We start from the raw sequence: 24,505 nt of genomic DNA on the forward strand, positions 1-24,505 counted from the left end.
CCCATACATCAATTGGACAGCTGGTTCCCTGTTCCTAGGTTCCGAATTTTGTCTGCTCCAGGATCCTTCACCGACAACATCAGAAGAACGTTCAACAACTCAACAAGATTCTCTTATGGTCTCCAACATCACCCAGGTTCCTAAAACCTACCAGGAGTATGCCGATGTGTTCTCTTCTGCTATTGTCCAAGCCCTACCACCCCATAGGCCTGAGGACTGTGCTATTAAAATCGAATCTTCAGCCGTGATTCCCTTTGGAAGGGTGTTAATCCTGTCTGAACCAGAGAAAAAGGCCCTTCGTGAATACCTAGATACTAACCTAAAAAACGGCACCATACGCCCATCCAAGTCTCCGGCTGGAGCCTCATTATTTTTTGTTCCTAAAAAAGACACCAAGGAACTCAGACCTTGTCTTGATTATCGAGGTCTTAATCAGTGCACCCTTAAGGATCGTTATCCATTACCCTTGATTTCAGATATCCTGGAAGCCGTAAGAGGAGCTGTAATATTCACCAAATTGGATCTCAGGGGTGCTTATCACTTGATTCATATTAGAGAAGGTAGACGAATGGAAGACAGCCTTCAGAACACCCTTTGGTCATTATGAGTACCTGGTCATGCCCTTTGGACTCTCTAATGCTCCGGCAATCTTCCAACGCTTTATGGACTGGGTGTTTTCGGATATGCTGTTTCTTTTTGTCATCGTCTACTTGGACGATATTTTGATATTCTCTAAGGATCCGCAGAAGCATGAAGAACATGTTAAATCAGTGTTACAATGGCTATATGAACACAAGCTTCTAGCAAAACCCGAGAAATGCCTTTTTCATGTTTCCACTGTTCTCTATCTAGGATTTGTCCTTAGCCCAGATGGCATAGGCATGGATCAATCCAAGGTTAAGGCCATACTATCCTGGCCAACTCCGACCTCTGTAAAACAGATCCAATCTTTCCTGGGCTTGGCCAATTTCTATCGGAAATTTATACCATCCTTCTCCGAGATTGTTCAACCGATCATCTCCTTGTTGAAGAAAGATACTCTCTATCATTGGACCCTAGCCCAGGAGAAGGCCTTCCAACGCCTGAAAACAGAATTTACACAAGCCCCCATCCTGGTTCAACCTGATATAAATCGACCATTCCTAGTGGAAACAGATGCCTCTAACTATGCCATCGGAGCAGTTCTGAAACAGGAACTCGGTGATGGGCTAGAACATCCTATTGCCTATCTTTCACGGACATTGACCTCCAGTGAAACCCATTACTCAGTCTTAGAAAAGGAACTTCTAGCCATCCGTCAAGCCTTCACTGAGTGGCGTCATTTACTTCTAGGAGCTAAACATCCTGTCCAGGTCCAGACGGACCATCGAAATCTCCAAGTGTTACAGGCCCTGGAATGCAGGAACAGCCGTCAGGCCCTTTGGGCATTCTTCTTTGCCCAATACCAGTTACAGATTCACCATGTTACGGGAACACAAAACATAATTGCTGATGCCTTGTCTCGGCACCCTGACTATGAACCTCCTGATGACCCAACATTTCCCAAGATGTTTCCCCACACAATAATTGTAGCCCAGGCGACCAGCCTCCTTGATGAAGTCCGCATTCAGATTCAATCCTCGGAACTCTGGAAAGATATCTCGGACAAGAACCAGTGGAAACTGAAAACCAAAAATGGATACTTGTTCAAAGACAATGCCTTGGTCATCCCAACACAAAAACTACAGCAAAGGATAATAAATCTCTGTCATGATACTCTTTACTCCTGGCATCGTGGTATTACCAATACACTCAGATTAATACAAAGGCAATTTTGGTGGCCTGGAGTGAAAGCTGATGTACAAAGGTATATCCAGGTATGCTCTGTCTGTAATCAAAACAAACATGACAACAAGAGACCAGCGGGTTTATTGCAGCAACCTCCACTTCCAACAAGGCCTTGGGAATTCATAGCAACAGACTTCATTGTGGAATTACCACCTTCCAGGGGATACGCAACCATCATGTTCACCATTGATTTGTTCACCCATGTGGCCCATTTTACACCTCCGTTTAAACTGCCATCCTCGTCAGAACTTGCTGGAATTTTCCTGGAACATATATTCCGACTGCATGGACTTCCTTCCAAGATCATATCAGACAGAGGGCCCCAATACATTTCTCAGTTCTGGAAACATATTTGCCAAATACTAGGAATCCAACGCGCTCTTTCCTCAGGATATCATCCCCAAACCAACGGAGCCACAGAGCGCGTAAACCAAACCTTGGAACAATACCTCTGTTGCTTCGCTACCAAGGTCCAGGACGATTGGTCCCTTTTAATACCAGTGGCTGAATTCGCCTATAATAATTCGGACCACTCTGCTATTAAGACCAGTCCTTTTTTCTGTAGCCAAGGATTCCACCCTTCGGTTCTACCTTCTATCCTTCCTCATCCTACACCAGTTCCAACAGTCGATTCCTGGATTGAAATGCTCATTAAAGTTCAAAGAGAAGCCAAAGAACAATTAGAAAAGGCCAGAACCCAGACCAAACTGTATGCGGACTCCAAACGAAGACCAACCCCCTCCTACACAATAGGGGACAAGGTTTGGCTGTTCTCGAAACTGCTACCACAGCATTTGCAACCAAATAAATTGGCTCCTCTATATTATAGGCCATTCCTTATAAAGGAAATCATCAACCCAGTGGCCTACCGACTCAAGCTTCCAGACTCCTGGAAGAAAATCCACCCAGTCTTTCACACGTCCTTAATGAAGCCATATGTTCAGACTTCTCGAACTAACCTTCGGCCCAAACCAGTACTCATCAATGACCAACTGGAGTATGAGGTCTCCAGGATTTGCGATTATAGATATAGACGTGGCAAACTCCAGTACCTGGTGGAATGGAAAGGATATCCCCCCAGTGAACGCACTTGGGAACCTATCTCAAATCTAAATACCCACAGGTTACTCAGAAGGTTCCATCTCATACACCAGGGCAAACCCGGTGGAACGAGTTTCAGGAGGAGGCATGCTGTCATGAACCATCAAACTCGCCCCTTCTGGGCCTCCTGGTCCCTGACACGTCGGGCCTTACACTCCATCATAATACCAACATGGCGGCAAGATCAGAACGCTGCTCGCCAGTCTTTACGTTCTACGCAGCGTCCTTTATAAAGAAGCCACACCCCCGCGGCCCTGCGCGTCTCAACGCTGTTACTAGCTGTGATCGGACGTGTGCTCCAAACCTTCTCTAGTGCTACTTGGTATCCCCTGGCCCCTGGATTCCCTTCTCCCGACTTCTTCCCTCTTTCCTAACTTTCCGGGAATCCCTACGTCGCTTCCGCTTGCCCCCCTACTCCTTCTTGAATATTCCCGGAGTTTCCCGTGATCCTGGACATCGAAGCTGAACGTAATCTGGAAGCCGAGGTCGACCGAGCAGGCTTATTTAAGTCCCGAACCATACGAAAGAAGACTCAACCTAAAGAGGACATCAGGCAACATAGAGAGGTGAGAAGGGGGGAAACCTGTGACACACACACGCAGAGCCAAATAGAAAGCAAATAACCTCCCCCTGCCTCTTTTCCACACCCACATACCTCTCGTGTACTATACATGCCCATAGGCACAGCAAAAGTATACACAAAACATGCACACACACCCACTGCTACTACGCCACAAAACCAAACAGTTGCAAGCAACCCAGACACTGGACGCAATCTCCCCATCCCCCCAGACACAGCAGAGCACACCGAGAAAGCTGACATACACATACAGCAGTTTCTCCTGGTTCTGCAAGCATCGACAGAAGAGCACAACTTCTATCCTATCCCTCTTCCCTCACTAACCAACCCCACCCACTTTTCTTGCAGAGCCACGTGCGCGTCTGGATACCATGCAAGTGGCAGCAGTGTGCAGTATAAATCATAACTTAACATTTAGGCCAGTCGAAATGCATGGATACCCTCTCCTTAGTCCTCTTGATCCCAAGATGACCTGCAAGGGGGGGGCTTCATGCGCCAGCTGCAAATAGGATGGGTCTTGCATACTGACCAGCAACTTCCTATGGTCTCCTCCTGTGGACTCTTTGGGTTCACTACACAATAACCTACCTTTCCAGTAGATCCTATGTTTCCTTGGGTTTTCACCCTCCAACTGTGAACAGGCCTGTCTCCTAAGGCCTTCCGAGATGTACACTCACTGAATTCTTTCCTATGGTTCCTCCTTCTGCATGTAAACTCTGCAGTTTTGGGTGATCATGGGGTGTGAATAACTCAGACAACCCTTCTTTGAGAGGAGATTCAAGAGCTGCATAGAATGAAAATTAAAATAGGGTTGAATATATTTTGTGCAAGAAATGTTAGTATTGCTTAAATGTTTGCAATGATATTTAGGCCCTGATTCACAGAGTGTTTTCCAATGGGGCTTTGCCATTATAAAACGCTTCAATGAATTAGGCCTTTATTTGGCCTGGCCTCTTGCTTTCCGAAAACGGAAGTTTTCAAGAAATGCCTCAACAACTATATACACTGTTGTCTGATGAGTGATAAATATCCAAATATTAATTTTTGATGCTAGTGTTTGCACATTTAGCAGCCCATGAACTTTTTTTTAAAATACTGATTATTTGAATATACGTTCATTTGTTTATCATTTTTTTTAACTGACTATATTTGAAATATATAGATTTGCTAACTTTCATATCAAGTTTTAAGTGATTCATTTAATAAAGCATAGTTCGCTTTTTTTTAAGGTTTGGAAAAGAAAACCCAAGTACTACAGCCAAATGAAAAAAAGACTGTAGCTTATCATGAAGCTGGGCATGCAGTAGCAGGCTGGTTTTTGGAACATGCAGACCCTCTCTTAAAGGTAACTGCATAGCATTTATGCTTCATATCTGCAACAGTTTCTAATGGTAAGATTTGTAGTTTAAACTTTGTGCAGAGTCCCTTGAATAATAATAGCAGAGAGATGGTGTATCTTGTGTGGCGGGTCAGAAGAACAACACAGTCTCTGATTTGCCATTTTACTATAGCGGTTTATTAAAGGAAAGGTGAAAACTCCTAACTTTCCCTATACTAAAGGTGTTCCCTACCTAACAAACTAAGGTGCTCTTCAGTCGTCGGTGAGATCCCCAAATCTGATTCCGTCCACTGTCCAAAACTAACTTATGCTGATCTTACCACTGTTTGAACAACTAAAGCACAGGAGAATGATTCACTTCTACGATATAGTGTTTTTTCCTCAAGTACAATTCAGTATAGGATTCATAAGTAGTTTTTAGCAACCACTCATCAAGTCATGTAGTTCAGAAATGGGATTTTCCGAGGTCTTAATGGTTTCCTTCGGTGGCTTTTTCTTCTTTTTCTCCTTATCCTCTTCTCCCTTTATTCTATTATTATTTAGCACTTTCTTTTCACAGGCTGTATCAACACTTTTATCTTTATTTTCAGTCAACTCCCCCAGTCAACTTCCTACTGTCATTTATTACCCACTTTTTATCTTGATGGGGACAACTTTGAAAATCCCAATATTCGTTCTCACTTTCTTTGTGACTGGAACGCGGATGAAAATTCCAGCAATTATTCTCACTCTTCTGGGACTCTTAATATTTTGTCTTGACTGTGACGAGTATGAGCATTCCCATACCGATTCTCATTCAATTCAGTCTCCCATTTTCCCTGTTACCTGTATTCTGTGGCGATAACATCACAGGGCCCTTAATAGACTTGATCTTCTCCTTGTGTGAGAATGGCTTCTTGCCTCTTCAGGACTGGTACAGACTGCTACTCCGATCCCCCTGCGCTTGCTTTACTCTGCAACACCTTTGTAAATGTGGTATCTTCATTGTTCACTGACCTACTGGTCCACTGCGTCCGGCTAGCGGGCATGCCACCACTTTTCGTCCACTCCAATTCAGGACGCCTCTCAGTGCGAGCTCCCTTCACCCTGATATTCGGCACTCCTTCCCTTTCCCAATGCGTTGCATTTACGGCTTAACTCGACTCTCTTACTCTAACGTCCTGTCCCCTTTCCTCCATACTGTATGGGCGTCCCTCGCTAGGGACGGGAGACGGAACCTTTTCCACCAGAAAAATCATCTTCCCTTTTAAATTTAGATGCATGCGGGGGCATGGCCCTGGGAGCATGCGCTCCCTTCACCCCACCCACTGGCGCCACTCCTCAGTCCACTTTTCCGCATCGACGGGAACGGACCGCTTTCACCAGCGCTACTGGGTTAGTCCTCCGGCCTTGTAATTCCACTTGCTCTTTCCCGGAGAAGTATTCTTGTCTTCTTTTTTCCTTTCCAATTTTAGGTACTGCTCTGTCCTCTGGTGCCATGCTCCTCTCGGGCACATGTCGACGACGGTGGGCTTCAGCAGATGGCCAGCCTGGAAGTGTCCCTTCCCAACATCCGACCCCCATCCCCTCTGCCTCCGGTGCCTTGGCCCAGACCACGGCTCAGATGGCTGTACCGCATGCGACACCCTGACTCCACGTGCGCTCAAGAATCGACTAGCCAGGTGGAGGGAGCTCTTTGGAGGATCGCCTCCAGAGGACCTTAAAGCATTTGTGAAAAGGAAGACAAGGCCCAAGGTAGGTGCCCTGTTCTCCTCTGCAGCCCGCAAGGGTGACTCCTTCCCTGGAAGGCGCCCAAGCGGGTGGGACCTCTCGGGTCCTCAGACCAGCAAGCACACTGAGGCTGCTCCAGCTACAGGCCCCCAGGCCGAGGGGTTACAAGATCCTACTGGTGCTACCACTGAGGGGGGCGCAAGGCTCTATTACCGGGTCCCAACCCGACGGGCTACGCCCCAACACTGTACCCATGTTTGAGGGGGCACCTGCACAAAGCCCTACCGGCTCCACAGCCAAGGGCACTCCACCTACTGTGGAAGCTGGTCCAAGCTCAGAAAGTTCCACGATGCAGGCACGTGGCACGCAGCAAAACAAAATGGCCACTGGGCTAGACAAAATGACGGCTCACCCAACGCTTTTTCCCTTTGGAGACCAGGCAGGGGAACAAACTTCCAGGTGGGTCAATTCCTGTCAATTGGTCCACATCCTATCCATCCACTTCGCTCTATGTAGCGAGACAGGGCACGCCCAGGACAGAGCAGCCTCAAGGACCTACTCCTATGCCTACACCATCGGGCACACCTCCGGCTTGTGAAGACAGGTTCTTTGAGAAGTTCCTAGCCCTCAGGAGATCACAACAGATGGTAACATCCTCAGGGACGTAATCGGGGACATGCTCCCTCCTGTACAGCTGCAAGCACCCATGGCCACACCGCCCCTGGGTCTAACGCAGCCCCAGGCTCCCATGCCTGTGCCAGTCACAACGGCCCCGGCTCTGCAGCCTCCGCCACTGATAATCGGCACGCCACAGCTGCCTGCGCCTAGCACTCCTCCGGCTACCCCGGACCCGCAGGACACAATAGTGGACACAGACAAGGAGGAAGACCCAGATACCCCATCTCAGCCAAAGCTTTTCACGAGTGACTGATGGGCCTGGCTGAGTACCTAGGAATCTTGCAGCCACAGGTGGAACAACCGAAGGCGTGGGTACTGGCTGAAGTTCTCACACTACGTCCTCCTACTAGAACTGGAATTCCACTCCAAAAGGATGTTGAAGCAGTTGCCAAAAAAGGTTGGCTCAAGCCACACTCTACCCAACCTACCACTAGGCGTCTCGACGCTAAGTACAGGCAAGCAGAAGGAGACCCCCTCCTATTGTCGACACACTCCCAACCACACTCCTCTGTGATAGCGGCTGCATCACTATACTTGCTTTAAGCCACAATCCTCCTTGGCGGCTTTGGCCTCTGCACTCCTGGGTAAGGAGTAGAAGCTTTTGGAGGCGTTCAGGAAGAAAATGTATTCTAACGCCACTCTCCACCTGCACCAGGCCGACGCCATGTTGGCAGTTGTCCACCAGAAGCTTTGGCGACAAATTGCCCATTTCCTCCCTGAGCTCCCCACACACAGCCAGGCTCGCTTCAAGGCTGGGCTGGCAGAGACTAAAATCGTGGCACAAAATATAATGGCATCCACGGTGGCCCACATTGACACTTCAGGGCAAGCCATTTGTATTGCCACGGACATGAGAAGGATGGCTTGGCTTAGGGTGACAAAATTCAATCCAGATGTGCAGGAACGCATACTAGACCTGCCTTTTGAGGGGGCTAACCTGTTCCATTCAACAACGGACCAGGAACTCGATTAGAAAAAGAATAGCTCACAGACAGTGAAATCTTTATCCTCACTAAGTCCACACCCAAGACCTACTGCCAAATGCACCAGTGCTCGAATAAGGGTAGTTCCTTCGGAGGCTTCAGAGGCTTCCAGGATAGATGGTCCAGACAGCCGGACAGATCCCTTAGCCAGCACAGGCGCAAACAGCACAAGGCGGCTAACAGTGGTTTTTTCCAGTCCCCCTCCTCAGCTCCAGTCTCAGACGGGAAGAATTTGTGACGGGTCCATCCAGATCCATGAGTCTCTGGTGGGGGGCATGCATCACGTACACCGCTGGCAGACAAAGTTCACAGACACTTGGATCCTCTCTCTAGTATCGACGTGCTTCCGGCTCCCCATTCCGCCTTCTCCTTCCTCCCCTCCGCTCCCGCAGATTGGTACAGCAACTCTGTTGGTGGAAATCCGCTCGCTATTAGTGAGCCAGGCAGTGGAGGAAGTCCCACCCTTGCAGCGGGACCTGAGCTTCTATTCACAAATTTTCACCATACACAAAAAAATAGGCTGGCCTGAGAGTTGTTAGACGTTTCCACCTTGAGCCTTTCCCTTCCCCTCCAAAAGCTCAAGATGGTTACTCCAGCCTTCATAGCGGAGACATTTTGTGTGGGAGACTGGATGTGCTCCCTCAATCTGAAGGATGCCTACCTACACCTCCCGATCTGGGAACACCATCGGTCCTTCCTGAGGTTCAGGATCATGGGTTTTCACTTTCAATACAGGGTTCTACCCTTTGGACTTCATTCGGCCCCTAGGGTCTTTACAAGACAAATTAACGCACTGGCAGCCCTACTCAGGGCACAGGGCCATCACATTTATCCATATCTAGAAGACTGGCTAGTCAGTGCGATATCTCCGGAGGCGTTCTAGCATATGGCCGCAGTCATCTTGGATACACTGTACGACATGGGATTTTCTGTCAATCTCAAAAAGTCAGTTATTGCCCACGCAGAGTCTGACCATCCTGGGCCTTATCTGGGATGCAAACTCCAAGAGAGCTTACCCTCAGCAGACAAGATCGCAGCTATCAAGAGGGCCACTGGACATTTTCTCAGCAGAGCAGTGACCTCGGCATGGTTTGTTTGTTTTATTGTTTGTAATGCGCATCAGACTCCAGGGTATCAGGGCACAACAGATACAAGAATATGCACAGCTTAGTTGCACTGAATCATACAATGAAATACATTATATTACAAAGCAGGATATACAGATATTTACAGATATTACAGGCATTGTACACAAAAATTAAGTTACCGCCATGGTGTTAGCAGGTAGGTATTACAAGTTGCATTTCGGTTACACAGTCGTGCAGATTAGTGGTCAGTGGATTTTAACCACGGGATTATATTAGTTCTGAAATTCTGGCAGAACTGGTCTACTCTCAGAGAAGGATGCAGGGAGTTCTATAGTTTGGCTGCTTTAACAGGGAAGCTACTGCCTCCAATCGTGGATAGTTTGAATCTGGGGATGGACAAGCAGTCCCGGTTTGCTGATCTAGTTGGTTTTAGGGATGTCCGTTTGTGGAATCTCTCAGAGAGGTAGATGGGTGCAGCGTTGTTAAGAGATTTATGGGTAAGCGGAGCAGTTTTAAGTAGGATTTTGTCATTTGTCCGGAGCCAGTTGTTATGTTGTCTACTCTCAGAGATGTGCTCTATTCTGGAGATACCTAAGACCTCTCTAAGGTCATTGTTTTGTAGGGTTTGGATTCTAGTAATGATGTATTTGTTAGAGCCTATGTATAGGGCATTACAATAGTTCAGACGGGACAAGATGAGGGCTCTGGCCAGGATGGTTTAACTATTGTCTGAGAGAAATGGCTTACTGGTTCTAATGAGTTTACACATGTACGCCGTGGAGGACGCTAGCGTGTTGACCTGTTTATAGAAGGATAAGGTAAAGTCGAGGTAAAGACCTAATGTTTTCACCTCCTGGGCTACCTTGATGAAGTTGCCATCCATTATGAAGGAGGATTAATCGGGTCCTCATTTTTTTAGGTTAGTAGGGGTACCCAAGATGATGATTTCTGTTTTATCATCAATCAAGCATAGACCATGCATGGACATCCATGCCTGGATGATGATGATGATGTACACTCTATTCACCAAGGCCAAATCCTTGTCATAATACCCTGTAAGTGGGAGGAGGATCTGAGTATCATCTGCATAGGTAGTTAAAGTGATACCAAGATGGTCCAGATCATCGAAAAGGGGCTTGGTAAAGATATTGTACAGTGTGGGTGAGACGCAGGACCCCTATGGCACACCGCAGGTGATAGGTATGGGGTCTTCCGCTGCTGAAGGCGAGATGACCCTCATTGTTCTGCCGCTAAGGAAAGATCTAATCCAAGTTATGGCATCTTTGGAGAAGTGAGCTGCTGTGTCGAGATGGTTGCATAGGATCATATTATCCACCAAATCGAAAGCAGCTGAGAGGTTCAGGAGGAGAAGCAAAGCTGATTTTCCACTGTCTCTAAGCTTGTCGACTTGGGTTTTGAGATCGATGAGGGTGGTTTCCGTTCCATGTTGGAGACGGAAGCCTGACTCTCCGGCTCCTAAAGTATTTTTGAATTTGCATGTAGACCACCTTATCTAGTATTTTTAGAAGGAAGGGGACTGTTGTGATTGGCCTATAGTTGGTGGGTGTTAAGGGATCTAGAGTAGTTTTTTTTTTTAAAGTGGGAGTACCCACGATTCTTTGAGGTTAGTGGGGATGGTGCCGGTGGCAAAGGAAGCATTGATGAGCTTGGATATGAAAGGTGATAGGTCTCGAGCCTCATCCTTGATGAGTTGTGCCGGGCAGAGATCACCATGGCAATTGGATGGTTGAGAGACAAAACAATTCTTTCTACCTCGATGATAGATACTTTAGAGAAGTTAAATCGGGCGGGATGGATTTCAGCGGTGTTCACAGATAATTTAGGTGTGGGTGGAACATTTAAAGAAGCTTTTTTTTGGGATATTTTATTTTGTAACGTAGATACTTGGTTGGCTAGTGTGTGTTGGATATCTGAGCACCATTTTTTATCTTTGGTGCAAGTGTCTGGTATTGCAATGGGAGACTCTAATTCTTTAAGAATAGTAAATATTTCTTTCATATTGGAGTTAGCTTGGGAGATACGGGTGTCGTAGGATTCCCGTTTTTCAAGGCAGATTTGTTTTTTGTAGAGTGATAAAAGTTTTGTAAGCTCTAGTTTGTTGGCTTACGATGGTATTTTTTCCATTCAGCCTTGCAGTTTCTTTTTTGTTGCCTTACATTTTTTAGGAATGTTGTAAACCATTTGTTTACATTTTTATGGCTTACTTGGTCTCAGTTTAAGAGGGGCAATCTGATCTAAGGAGGAAGCCATCATTTTGTTATACTCATTGACCATGCTTTCTGGGTCGGTACTGTTAGGAAGTGAGGTGGGGGTTTTGCTTCTTTGGGTAAGGCCATATTTTGATAAGATGTTTGCCGTTGCTAAGGCAGACTGATCCGAAGGGTCATTGAATCCCAAGTTGAGGTCCCCAAGTAGTAGTACTTGCGTTGAGCTTTTGAGGTTACTACAAAGTATAGTATGGCTATCTTCCTCAAATGTCCCATTGGGCCCGGGGGGCGGTAGATCAGGTGGATATTAAGGGTCTGGGAAGTGATCAGTGGTAATTTGACTGAAAGAACTTTGCACGATTGGATGTCGTAAGGGGGGGCTAATCTCATAGAGAGGCTGCATTTACAGATAATAACAATGCCTCTGCCTCTAGTCCCTTGTCTATCTTGTCTTAAGATTGTATAGCCATCAGGAACTGCTAGCATAAGCATCGGCCCTTCTGCAGCGTGCAACCATGTCTCAATGATGGCGAGGAAGTCTAAATTATCGCTCAGGATCAGGTCAGCAATCTCTGTGGCATGTGCTACTAGAGATCTAGAATTTATTAGAGCTCCTTTAATAGGCATGCTCATGAGAGTTGTGGTTGCTAGGCGGGAAGTTAGATGGTCTTTACATTTGAGGTGCTGGGGTGTGCAGTTTTCAGTCTTAGGAAGGTCGTTGTATGCTAACTTGGTACTCGTGGGGGTTGGGTCAGGCAAGGGTATTGGCGTCCTCTTTCCTATAAGGGTGGGTAGCGAGCTAATAGGAGGCTTGTATATTTTGGCTAGTCTAGCTCTGAGACGCCAGTTCTAGACTCTGTTGTGCAAGGATTGCTCGGGATTAGGCATTGAAGGTCGTTCATAGCTAGGGGATGTTTCATTATGGTATTAGTCAATGTGGGGTATGACATACTTGATAGGTCCCCAACGGATAGTGTATGAGGTAAAAAGCAGAGTGTAAAACTCAATGTGAAAAGTGAGATACAGGCAATCTGGTAGGTGGCTGTAGTGAGCATGCTAGAACTTAGCTGTTTGCTAAATGCAATAGTGAAATGGTGGAGCACATTAGGTTAAATGCAATAGTCAAAAGCTGAGGCAAAATAGGCTAAATGCAAAAGTCAAATGGTAAGGCACAATAGGCTAAATGCAAAAGTCAAATGGTGAGGGACAATAGGCTAAATGCAAAAGTCAAATGGTGAGGCACAATAGGCTAAATGCAAAAGTCAAATGGTGAGGCACAATAGGCTAAATGCAAGAGTCAAATGGTGAGGCACAATAGGCTAAATGCAAAAGTCAAATGGTAAGGCACAATAGGCTAAATGAAAAAGTCAAATGATAGGGCAAAATAGGCTAAATGCATAAGTGAAGTGCTGGGGCACAATAGTCTAAATGCAGAAGGGTAGCAGATCCCTGTGTGGCAAAGATGCTAGTAGCAAGTTCTAGTGTCAAGTCACAATAGGGAAGTAGAAGGTATGCAAATAAATTTGATAAGTCTATAGATTGTAAGGTTGCTGCAACATCATGGTCATAATGCACTCGTTCTAAAATGTGTGCAACTGATAAAAAGGTAGCATAAAAGTTCATTCAGTGTTCAATAACATCAAGGCTATACAGTGCATTTCAGAGCAGGGTCAAGGCAGCAAGGTACAGCGTAACATCTAGAAGGGTTCCGATAACGTTAGCCAGTGTCCTAACAATGTATGCGGAATGCAGGATAACACTGGCGGTTATGTGGCAACAGTGAACAAAGATTAGAGCATAAGAAGACACATGCACATGTCACAGCAGGGAAATAACAGCACAAGTGATAGTTGTAGACCACAATGGTGAATCTTTTGTAAGTTGCGGCGTAGCGCAGCTCAAATTGTTACTCTCAGAAGTACCGTAGCATATAAAGAGGGTAGCGTGGAAATGCCACGATGTGTAGCAGTTATACGACAAAGTTTCGTGCCGACTGGCCCGGAACGAGGCTCGCATTGATAATAGGCAGTAAGGTGGGTGGCCAAAAGGAGTCTCTACAAAACGTGATGGCGTCAACTCTGATGAAATTGACACTGGGCAATAGGCTAACAATGATAAAGCAAGAAGCTGGTCAGCAGCACATAGGTGGCAGGCATGAGTGTTCCAAAGCATGAGGAAACTAGGGGCGTTCAGTTTGCAAAGAATGTTAAATAGGAGAGTGGTTGATTATCACATAGTGTAGACACGTTAGGTAAACGGTGAAACCAGGCTTACCAGAGGTAGGGCGAGTCTGAGACAAAAGAGGTTGCTCGAGGCGCTCGGTGGCGAACAGGGGGCAAACGGGGCCTTTTCAACGCGGGCCTTCTCCTGCGTGGGCCGGCTTCCACCTGCCGGCGGGGGTTGTGGGAAGAAGTAGGCGAGTGTTGCTAGGCAACAGATTACAGCTTCTTGATCGTGCTGAGCATGAGATGAGGGTGGCCATTATAGAAGCAGGCACGCTTCAGACGAACAATTTCGATGGTAGTACCAACACCTGCTGGGAGTCATGGCCGCATGTCTCCTTGCAGTGCCACATAGAAGGCTCAAAATGAGGAGGCTGCAGCTACCCTTTTGAGCCTCCTGGAACTAGAAGAAGGGAGCTCAGGCGGAGCAGGTCAGCATACCACATCATCTCTACCAGGATATAGTCTGGTGGAGTACAGACAACAACCTGTGGATAGGCAGGCCCTTCTGTCAACCCACACCTCAGGTCACCATTCCCACAGACTCGTCCCTAGAGGGATGACGGGCTACCCTGGACAACCACAGTGTCCATGGAGTATTGTCCCGTCAGGAGTAGCTGGCGCACATCAACTGGCTTGAGATGATGGCTATCTGGCTTGCTCTGAAAGCCTTCCTACCCGTGATCACCGGCCAGGCGATTCTCATTCAAACAGACAGCTCCACCTACCTGTACTACATCAACAAGCAGGGTGACACCAAGCAGGTCTCCTATCCTCTGCAGATTGGCAATCGACATTTTTCAGTGGGCTCTGGTGAACAGCATACAGGTGTCGGCTGTCCACCTCCCAGGGGAGTCCAACCTAGAGGCGGACAGGCTCAGCATGCTGGGCACAGACCACTACAAATGGTAGTTGAACTAGGTCATTCAGGGGATCTTCACCAGGTGGGGGTCATCCACAGGTGGACCTCTTCACCACCAGTACCAACAAGAGGTGCCCCCAGTTCTCCTTCTGGCTGGGGGAGGCAGGGGTTTGCTAGGCGGCGCAATGCAGATCCCGTGGCACAACATGAACGTGTATGCTTTCCCCCCCCCCACTCCTCTGCTTCATAGGGTCATCTGCAAGATCAGGGAGTCGTGGGACCTTCATCCTGATAGCTCCATGGTTTCCAGCAAGACCCTGGTTCTCAGAACTTCTCAGCCTGTCGGACAAGGCCCCGCTGGGTCCAGCACACCTACTCTCTCAGCAGGGGGGCACCGTGATTCACCCCTCCCTGCAGAAATTAGCCCTTGCAGCGTGTTTCCTGAACAGGTCAACCTGGAGCATCTGCACCTGTCGCAGGCTAACCTAGCCATCATACGGGGACTAGGAGCGACGCTACCAGGAGCCAGTACAAAAGCAAGTGCACCAGGTTCTGTCACTGGGCAGAATCAAAGGAAATGAATCCGTTGATTTGCACTTCGGACGATGTCCTATCCTTCCCTGCACACCTCACACACTCGGTGGTGCAGGTAGACATATGCTACACGTATCTGATGGCCATTGGAGTTTACAGGAACTCGGAAGAGGAAGTATTTTTATCCTCTAATCCGGTGGTTAAGAGGCACCTGGCGGGCCTGACTAGACTGTATCCGCCTATCAAGAAACCACACCCCGTGTGGGACCTCAATGTGGTCCTGGGTACCCTGGCGCATAAACCATTCGAGCCTATGGCGTCCGCAGACATCAAGCTAGTTACCATTAAGATGGCCCTGATACTGGGCCTTTAACTCGGCACGCTGAATCAGTGAAATCCAGGCACTTGTGGCTTCAGAGCCATATACTACATTTCACATGGACAAGGTGTGGTGCTCAGAACACACCCTGCATTTTTACCTAAGGTTGTCTCCTCTTTTCACCTAAATGAGGAGATGGTGTTACCGACATTCTTCGTGGACACGAAGGATGACGCTCAGAGGGTATTGCACTGTCTGGATGTCAGGCATGTGCTAGAATTTTACCTGGACAGAACCAAGAGCTTCCGTAAATCAGATGCCCTCTTGATCTCTTTTGGTGGGTCAAAAGCAGGCTGTCCATAGCAAGGCGGATGGTTGTGACCATCAAGGAGGCGTATGAGTGGCAGCACAATTGCCAGCAAACATGCATGCCCACGCCATCGGAGCTAAGGCCACAGCGGCAGCTTTCCGATGACACGTTCCGTGGCAGGTTATCAGCAAAGCAGCTACGTGGGTTACTCCCTTGGCCTTCAGCAAGCACTTCTGCTTGGATGCCAGGTCGGATGCAGCATTTGTTCAGGCAGTGCTAAGGAATTAGTTTTTTTAGGAGGGGCAACTCTCCACCCTGGGTCTACATTCAGTTGTAATCGCCCATACAGTACGGAGGAAAAGGGACGGCACGCAGGGGTAATTATAAGTTTCGAATGGATTGTACCCTCCCACGTATTCCTCATCTTATGACAATTCGTTATCGCCAGCTTCGCTGCTTCGAAAAAAAACATTCGGCAGAGGGCACTGTGCTCGAGGTCGTGAAGTTGATTGTCCCTCGGCGGGCTCCATACCTTGTCGACATCACTGATGGCATAAATGGCTCAAGCCGCGCCCAGTGTCTTAAGTTCCGTGTTTCCGATTGCTTCGCTCTCGAGAACGGCACGCTTTGAAATTTTCTACTGAAGATGTCATCTTCTTCAACACCTTCAACACCCAAGACTGGGTTTAAAAAGTGTATCGACTGCGGATCGAAGATGTCGATCACAGATCCTCACCGTGTTTGTCTCTGGTGCCTCGGTTCTAATCATCGAACCGGCGACTGTGGCTCCTGTCAGTCAATGACGGAGAAGGCCCTTCGTGAGAGGGAAGGTAAACTGGCGATGGGGAGGGAAGCTTCCAAGGCCTCCTCGAAGGCTTCGGGTAAAAAGACATAAAAAATCGAGCGATTCGAAAGAATCGGATCGTCATAGACACTCTAAGAGATCTCGATCTCGTAGTAGATTGAGGCGCTCGTCATCTTCCTCTTCTAAGAGAGTGAAAAGGAGAAATAGATCTCCTTTGTCATCTTCTGATTCATCGACCGAAGTGGTATGATGCCCGACAATGTCGGATTCCCCTAGAAAATGGGAGGAATTTCGAAAGAAGATGATGGCAGTATTTGAGTATGCGGCCTCGACCCCCTCAAAAAAGCCTCAGAAGAGCCGTACCCCTGTTGCTCCATTGGACGACAAATAGAAGTCGGGAACTACTGTGGTAAGACCCGGTAGTATGGAGGATACTCGAAAAACTCGAGTCGAAGACTCATCGAGAGTCGAGTACCTCTCCGATACAACATAAGAAACAGAAGTCGTTGAAAACGTCCACGACTTTGTCGATGCCACTGGTGCCGGCAGCTTCGATATCGAAGCCAAAAGCGTCTTCGACACCTGTGTCGAAGCCTTCAGTCCTTCGACACTTCTGAAGAATCTTTCCATTCCTTCGACGAAAACTCAGGTGGAGGAGAGGAGATTTACTCCATTACCAAAATCAGACTTTTTTAAGTCTTTGTCTTCGATTGTTTAAGAATCTGGCTCTGAGGATGAGGAAATCTCTCCTATTGGAGTGCAATATGGCACTAGACAAGTTCCAGAAGAATTTATAGACCCAGAATCTAAGATGAGAGACATGTGCGAGACTCTGCATTCTGCTAGTGGTATTGACACGTCACCGGAATTAGAGTTTGCTAGACCTGACCCTGCAGAACATGCAGATTCAGGGTACAGGAGTCTGATGAATAGAGTGATAGAATATATGGGTTGGGGTAGAATCTCACCCACTTTTGAACAGGACGATATGACAGACATGATTGTTCGAGGTCCTCAGAAGGATCCAGTTCTCCCCTTCCATATGGCACTTCAGAGAACAGTGGAGAAGAACTGGGAAAATATCTCCTGAAATATTGCTGCTGTAAACAGTAATTTTCCCAAAAAATATAGACCAGCTAGTTCTGATCCTGAATACTTAAACAGACATCCCACTCCAGAAAGTCTGGTTATTTAAGCAGCAACTACTTCAAGACAGATTGCATATCCTACTATCCCCCCGGATAGAGAGGATAAAAAAGTTGATGCTTGGGCCCATAAAGTTTTTACTTCAGGTAGTATGGCTCTTAAGTCAACCAATGTTACCTTAACCCTGGCCACGTTTACCCATACACTGTGGGACTGCATTTCGGCGGCGGCTGATCATATTCCGGAAGGCGAGGAAAGGGAAGACTTCCTTAATATTGTCAAAGACGGGAAGGAGGCAATGGGGGAATGCCTCCAGTCTGGACTGGATACTGCTGATATTATCAGCAGATCCATGGCTGCAAGCACTATATTACGCAGATTTGCGTGGTTGAGAAAGTCGGGGTTTGCACCAGATGTGCAAGCCAGACTTCTCAACATGCCTTTTGATGGCTCGAGGCTGTTTGGTAGTAAGGCTGATGAAAGCCTAGAAAAGCTTCAGACATCAAAAGCGGCAGCTAAATCTCCTACCGCCTCCATGCGTCAGCCTCAGAAACCCTATTCCGGCACATCTTCCTGGAGGGGTCGTTCTTTTCGGTACTACTCCTTTTTTGGTAGAGGAAGAGGACATGCTTTTCAAAGAGGCAAAAGAAATGTCCCTCGTGGTGGACGAGGAAGAGGTGCGAAACCAGCCTCAGGATCTGCATCTTTGCCCTCAGCTGCTCCTGCAGCCGCCTCCAAATCACTCAGAGACCTTGTTACACAAAACCCCAGTGGGAGGCAGGATCTCTCAGCATTTGAAGGAATGGCGGGTCATTACCTCAGTTGCTTGGGCACTGGAAACAGTAGCTCAAGGTTACCGTCTCCCCTTCCTAAAAAGGCCTCAGAACCATCCACCGGGAACCAACTCTGTCAAAATTCCAGATCCGCTCCTGTTGCTGGAAATTTTAACCCTGCTGGAGAAAGGTGCTATAGAACAAGTACCTGTAGCGGAGAGGAACAAGGGTTGGTAATCCCCATACTTTCTCATCCCAAAAAAGGACAGAGGATTGAGACCCATCTTGGACTTAAGAAACTTGAACAAGTTCCTCAGGAAGGACATGTTCAAGATGGTGACCCTTTCTCAGATCCTTCAGGCTCTCCAACACCAAGACTGGTTGGTATCATTGAACCTTCAGGATGCTTACTTTCATGTGCCAATCCATCTCAAGCACAGAAAGTACCTGAGGTTTGCGATTGGCAATTCTCACTATCAGTTTCGAGTTCTGCCATTCGGGTTAAACTCCACCCCAAGGGTTTTCAGCAAATTAATGGCGGTGGTAGCAGCGAGTCTCAGGAGAGGGGGGATTCACGTCTACCCCTACCTGGACGATTGGTTGATCAGAGCACGTTCTCCTGAACAAGCACATGAACATCTTTCGATCACCTGCCACTTCCTTGACAAAATGGGCTTCTCCCTCAATTTCAAGAAGTCCCACATGGTACCATCCCAAAAGCTCCAGTTTATAGGAGCAGTCTTGGATACTTCCTCAGGAAAAGCCTTGCCTCATGAGGTGAGAGCTCTCCACATTCTGCAGATGGTAACAAAGTTCCAGAATGGCCAGCATCTACCGGCCTTCCATTTTCTGAGGTTGCCCGGCCATATGGCATCCTGCATTTTCCTAGTACCAGAGGCCAGATTGAGAATGAGATCCCTTCAGTGGGCACTCAGAAGTCAGTGGTCCCAGTTCTCAGGGAATATGTCGGATCTTCTGAAAGTCCAGAGCGCAGTTGCTCAGGATCTACTATGGTGGGCTTGCAACGACAACATCCTCAAAGGAGAATCTTTTTGGCAACCATGGCCGGAGATAACAGTAGTAACGGACACCTCACTCACAGAGTGGCAAGCACACACCAACGATCTGACAATCAGCGGTCGTCGGTCTCCATCGGAGTCCAAACTACACATCAACCTATTGGAGATGAGGGCAATCAGACTAGTGCTGAAGGCCGTCCTGCCCTCTGTCCAGGGAAAGAATGTCCTGATAATGACGGACAAGACAGTGGCCATGTACTACCTCAACAAGAGAGGAGTAGTAGGGTCACTACCACTGTGCAGAGAGGCAATGGCGCTCTGGTTCTGGGCAATACGAGAAGGAATCTCTCTATCGGCAGTTCACCTAGCCGGAGAGCAGAACACGGCGGCAGATGCTCTGAGCAGGCAGAGCACAGTCTCCCAAGAGTGGGAGATAGCTCAGGAAGTCCTTCTGGAGATCTTCGCCTTTTGGGGAACCCCTCAAGTGGATCTGTTCGCTACCGCAATCAACCGGAAGTGCGAACAGTACTGCTCAAGGGAATTTCCTCCGAGAGGAGCTCTAGGAGACACGTTTGTAGTGGAGTGGAAGTTCCCACTTCTGTATGCGTTTCCTCCAGTCCCTGTGATTGCTCAAGTAATCAGGAGGTTGAGAAAGTTCAGGAAAACCATGATCCTAATTGCCCCGGAATGGGCCAGGAGGACGTTGTACCCAGACCTTCTGGACATGTCCATCTGCCCTTCAATAAGTCATCCGCAAAGAGAGGATCTTCTCTCGCAAGAGGAAGGTCGGGTTCTCCATCCAGAGGTCTAGACACTCAACCTTCACGCATGGTGTTAAGACGGATTTCTGAACTCTGTCCTGGTGGCGCAGAAGTTCAGAAGGCCAACCTAATTACTTGGAACAGGGTAACCTCTGGACAAGCCAGACCAATCAAGGTAGCGATCGCGGCGGTCAAGACTAGGTCTCAAGAGGGGTGAGGGTGACTGAAAGCCCGCAATGAGCACACAAAGCAAGAGCGCTTACAAACTACTCCAAACAGTTGTTATATCAAAAATAGATACACATTTATTTTAAGGCCTTTAAAATAATGACCGTAGCGAGAAAATCACAATATCACAATATTAAACCAACACATACCATATCAACACAATATATATACAAATACACAGTCGCAAGCGTTTAAAGCACGAAATATGTAGTCCACCTGAAAGGAAAGGAAAACAGGCAGTGCGATAACGCTTTAGACTCAGTTCGCCTTCAGAGGCACCTAACTAGATGGAAGTCCGAGCCCTGCGAAGAGTGGAGCCTTGTGCTCAAAGTACCTGCCACGCCGGTGCCAACGGGCAAAAGGGGAAGCTCTTCAGAGGAAGTCAGGCAGTTCGGATTAGTGCACAGCAGAAGGAGAACAGGTTCCGCAACTCAAGCGCAGCCTCCACAGCGGGCAGAAGCAGAGCGCGAGTACGGCCAAAAGGGTGCTGTTTTTACACAGCAGGGAAAAGCAATGGGATACTGCAGGAGGGCGACCAGATCCTAGCTAAACTACTCACCGGTCCCCGAAGCAAGCAGATCCAGGCTTCTCCACGTTAGTTTCAGCAGCTGGCAGGTTCAGAAGAGCAGGGAACGCCTCGTAGTCGTGTAGAGCAAAAAGACGTCCCAATCGACGAAACCAGCACAGTTTGTTGCCGCAGCAGGACAACGGAGCGGCCGTGTGTATTCGAGCCAAATGTACACTCCTCCCTTCAGACTTGGGAACGCCAAGCGTACGAAGCGTGGGAGAGTGACAAGGACTCGAAATACAACACAACCTGGCGGCAGTTACAGAGCAGGACTCCCTTGTAAGCTGGTCAGTCAACTGGATGGCCCAGAGACACTTCCGAAGGCTTACTTGGCAGGAGATGATGAAGTCGCCGGGAATAGCTGTTCCTGCTATTCCAATGGTCGAAGCACCAGTACAGGCCTTCTGGTTCGATCCAAGGAGGAAAGGGTTTCACAGGACGACAGCAGTGCAAAGGAGGATTCCTTCAGCGGGTCACCAGCGATTCCTCGGTCTAGCCTCTTGGTTGCAGGATACTTGGCTCCTGTATTCCTTCGTTCGTGAGAACTCAGGAGATCAACATGGCAGTGGTGTTTCCAGCTCCCTCTTATCCACGGTTCCCTTCGCGCCAAAACGGAGGGGAGCCAATGGGAGATCCGCTCATCAACACACATACCATACGTGGACCAATCACGGACCACGGTGGTCCCAGGCATTCACACTACCCTAGACTCTCTGGCACCCAGGATGTGTATTGGGACCAGACATCCCAGCCCACACCCTGGAGGCACACAAACGACATGTAGAAGCCCGCGAAAGCAACCACGTTTCGCGGGAAAGTACATGCCCAAATAAGGAAGGCCCCGGGTCGCCCGACCTGGGGAAGGTGAAGGGAGCAAGACGGTCAGTGGACAGGACAAAGGAGCCTCGTGGTCTGGCCATTTTGGGAGCCAGGCCACCATGTTGGGTTCAGTGCGAAAAACGTGCTCAGAACGCCAAAAGGAGCTCAAAATAAACAAAACGATCGCTGCCACCATTCCAGTCCCTGAATGACTTGCACCGATCAAAATACCATCCTAAAAGAGTATCTAGGGCCTGTAGAAGGCTAGAGACCCAAGAGAGCTGTAACTTAGCTTACAGTGCCCTCTTGTGTCATGTTGCACTAAAGCCGCAACATGATAAAAGAAACTACGGGAAACAGCGTTCCCCGGTACTGACTGTCTTAAGGGCATGTCAGTTTCCCCGTAAGAAAGGAGCGAAAGCCCAGAGAAGTGCGGCAGAAGGCTGTACTTCTCTGGCAAAGTCAAGAACAAGGTTAAAAACAATAGCAAAAAGTTTAGGGGTTGCCACATGGAAGGAAAATTCCCTACAATTACGAAATCTTTCCTAACACATGGTTTCTGAGAGGTTGAGATACAAGGATTGGGATCTTCCGGATGACGTTATGGAGATTTTGCTTTCGGCCAGAAGGCCAGCACCGAAATCTTTGTACCGGTGTTGTTGGAACAGTTCAGTAACTGGTGCAAAGATAAGGATGGGGACCCTTTTCAATCTGGCACCCCAATGGTGCTTTCTTTCCTATTACATCTAGCCAATCTGGTGCTCCAGATTGGATTAATTAAAGGATATCTTGCTGCGCTGTCCATTTTTAGTCGCTCCTCGGAAGAGGTTTCCTACTTCAAAATTCCATTAATCATTCAATTCCTGAAAGGGCTTACTAACGTATACCCTCCATTACCTTTTCATGTCCCAACTTGGGATTTAAATCTAGTACTTAAGTTTCTAACTTGTATACCTTGTCCTTTTAGGCTTCTAACATTAAAAACTGTCCTTCTTGTGGCCTTAACATCAGCCCGCAGGGTTAGTGAACTACAGGCTCTCTCATGTAAACCTACATATACTACTTTTTACGAGGACACGGTAGTTCTTAAAGTTGAACCTTCTTTTTTACCAAAAGTAGTTTCTGACTTCCATTTGTCACAAAAAATCATATTACCAACATTCTATCCTCCTCTTCATTTGGGCAAAGAAGAGGAGATACTGCACAGACTGGGCCCCAAAAGGGCTCTCAGTTTTTACATTTCAAGAATGTCAAAATTACGTCAAGATGACCAACTCTTTCTAGGTTATACAGGTCATAAATTGGGATTATCGGTGACAAAACAAACCATATCCATCTGGATCATTCTGGCCATAATTGAATGCTACAGATTGGCGGGAAAGGACCCCGAGATGGGCTGCAAGCCCATTCCACTAGGGGGGATGGCTACTTCTGTGGCTCTGAAGAGGGGAGTTCCTGCTGCGGATATTTGTTCAGCTGCAACATGGAAATCGATGCATACTTTCATCAAGCATTATTGCTTAGATGCTGCCTCCTCCAATGAGGGGTTATTTGCCAAGACGGTACTTCATTCCGTCCATGAAAACAATATCTAGTACTCCCACCTCCAAAATTGCCACTGCTATGGGAGTCTATCATAAGATGAGGAATACGTGTGAGGACAAAATCCATTCGAAGAACAAGTTACTTACCAACTGGAATGTTCTTTCGACTGGATGTTCCTCCCACGTATTCCTCATCACCCCTCCCAACCTACCCCGCAGTACAGTTTGCGTTTTCTTACACTTTCCTCTCATGAAGAGTGCATCAGTCATGAGGCACGCCTTGGTGTTCCTCCAATATTTCATCGAAAAAACCGAACTGAAGCCAACGGCGGCTCGAGCCATTTATACCATCAGTGACGTCGACAAGGTGCGGAGCCCGTCGAGGGACAATGGACGCCATGACCTCGAGCACAGCGCCCTCTGCTGAAAAAAACATTCCGAAGCAGCGAAGCTGGCGATAACGAATTATCATAAGATGAGGAATACGTGGGAGGAACATCCAGTCGGAAGAACGTTACAGTTGGTAAGTAACTTGTTCTACTCACCATAGTGACTAACGTACTCCTAGTCCATAGTCCCCTTTCCCCCATACGTCCCACATCCTCCCCCATAATAAAACCGGTGCCATTAGTCAATGTTAATATTGTCGATGCGTCAAAGGGGACTGAGGATTGGTGCTGGTGGGTGGAGTCAGGCAAGTACATACTCCTGGGGCCGTGCCCCTGCACACGTCTAAATGTAAAGGGGAAGATGATTTTTCTGGTGAAAAAGGTTCCATCTCCCGTCCCCAGCGAGGGACGCCCATCCAGTATGGAGGAAGGGGGAGTTTGGACATTATCCACTACTGTGAGTAACTTATAATTTCTCGCACTTGATGCTCTGCATCCTGAACTCCTTCAGTGGGTCTTGGCCAGCTGATTTCAAACTCCTGTGCTTTCTCTCGTCCCACGGCCCTGCCTCTGTTGTATGATGTTCTCATGGGGCTTTCCCAGCACCTTATAGAAGTCCTTCCTTTCTTTTGGACTCGTACTCTGTATGTTTCCAATGATCTTCTTTTCTTT

The 24,505-nt window shown here is 47.7% G+C and overlaps 1 protein-coding gene across 3 annotated transcripts in view; it reads left to right on the top strand.

The window, feature by feature from the left end:
• The window catches only part of AFG3L2 (AFG3 like matrix AAA peptidase subunit 2), a 1,716,771-nt gene that overhangs the window by 1,384,929 nt on the left and 307,337 nt on the right, over nucleotides 1-24,505 (top strand). For all 3 annotated transcript variants that reach the window (XM_069620479.1, XM_069620477.1, XM_069620478.1), the window contains one exon: nucleotides 4,738-4,853. In XM_069620479.1, the coding sequence (XP_069476580.1) occupies nucleotides 4,738-4,853 (116 nt within the window). The remainder of the gene's footprint in view (nucleotides 1-4,737; nucleotides 4,854-24,505) is intronic.

Source organism: Ambystoma mexicanum, chromosome 5q (assembly GCF_040938575.1).
Source record: "Ambystoma mexicanum isolate Mex_15411 chromosome 5q, UKY_AmexF1_1, whole genome shotgun sequence".
Lineage (NCBI taxonomy): Eukaryota > Metazoa > Chordata > Amphibia > Caudata > Ambystomatidae > Ambystoma > Ambystoma mexicanum.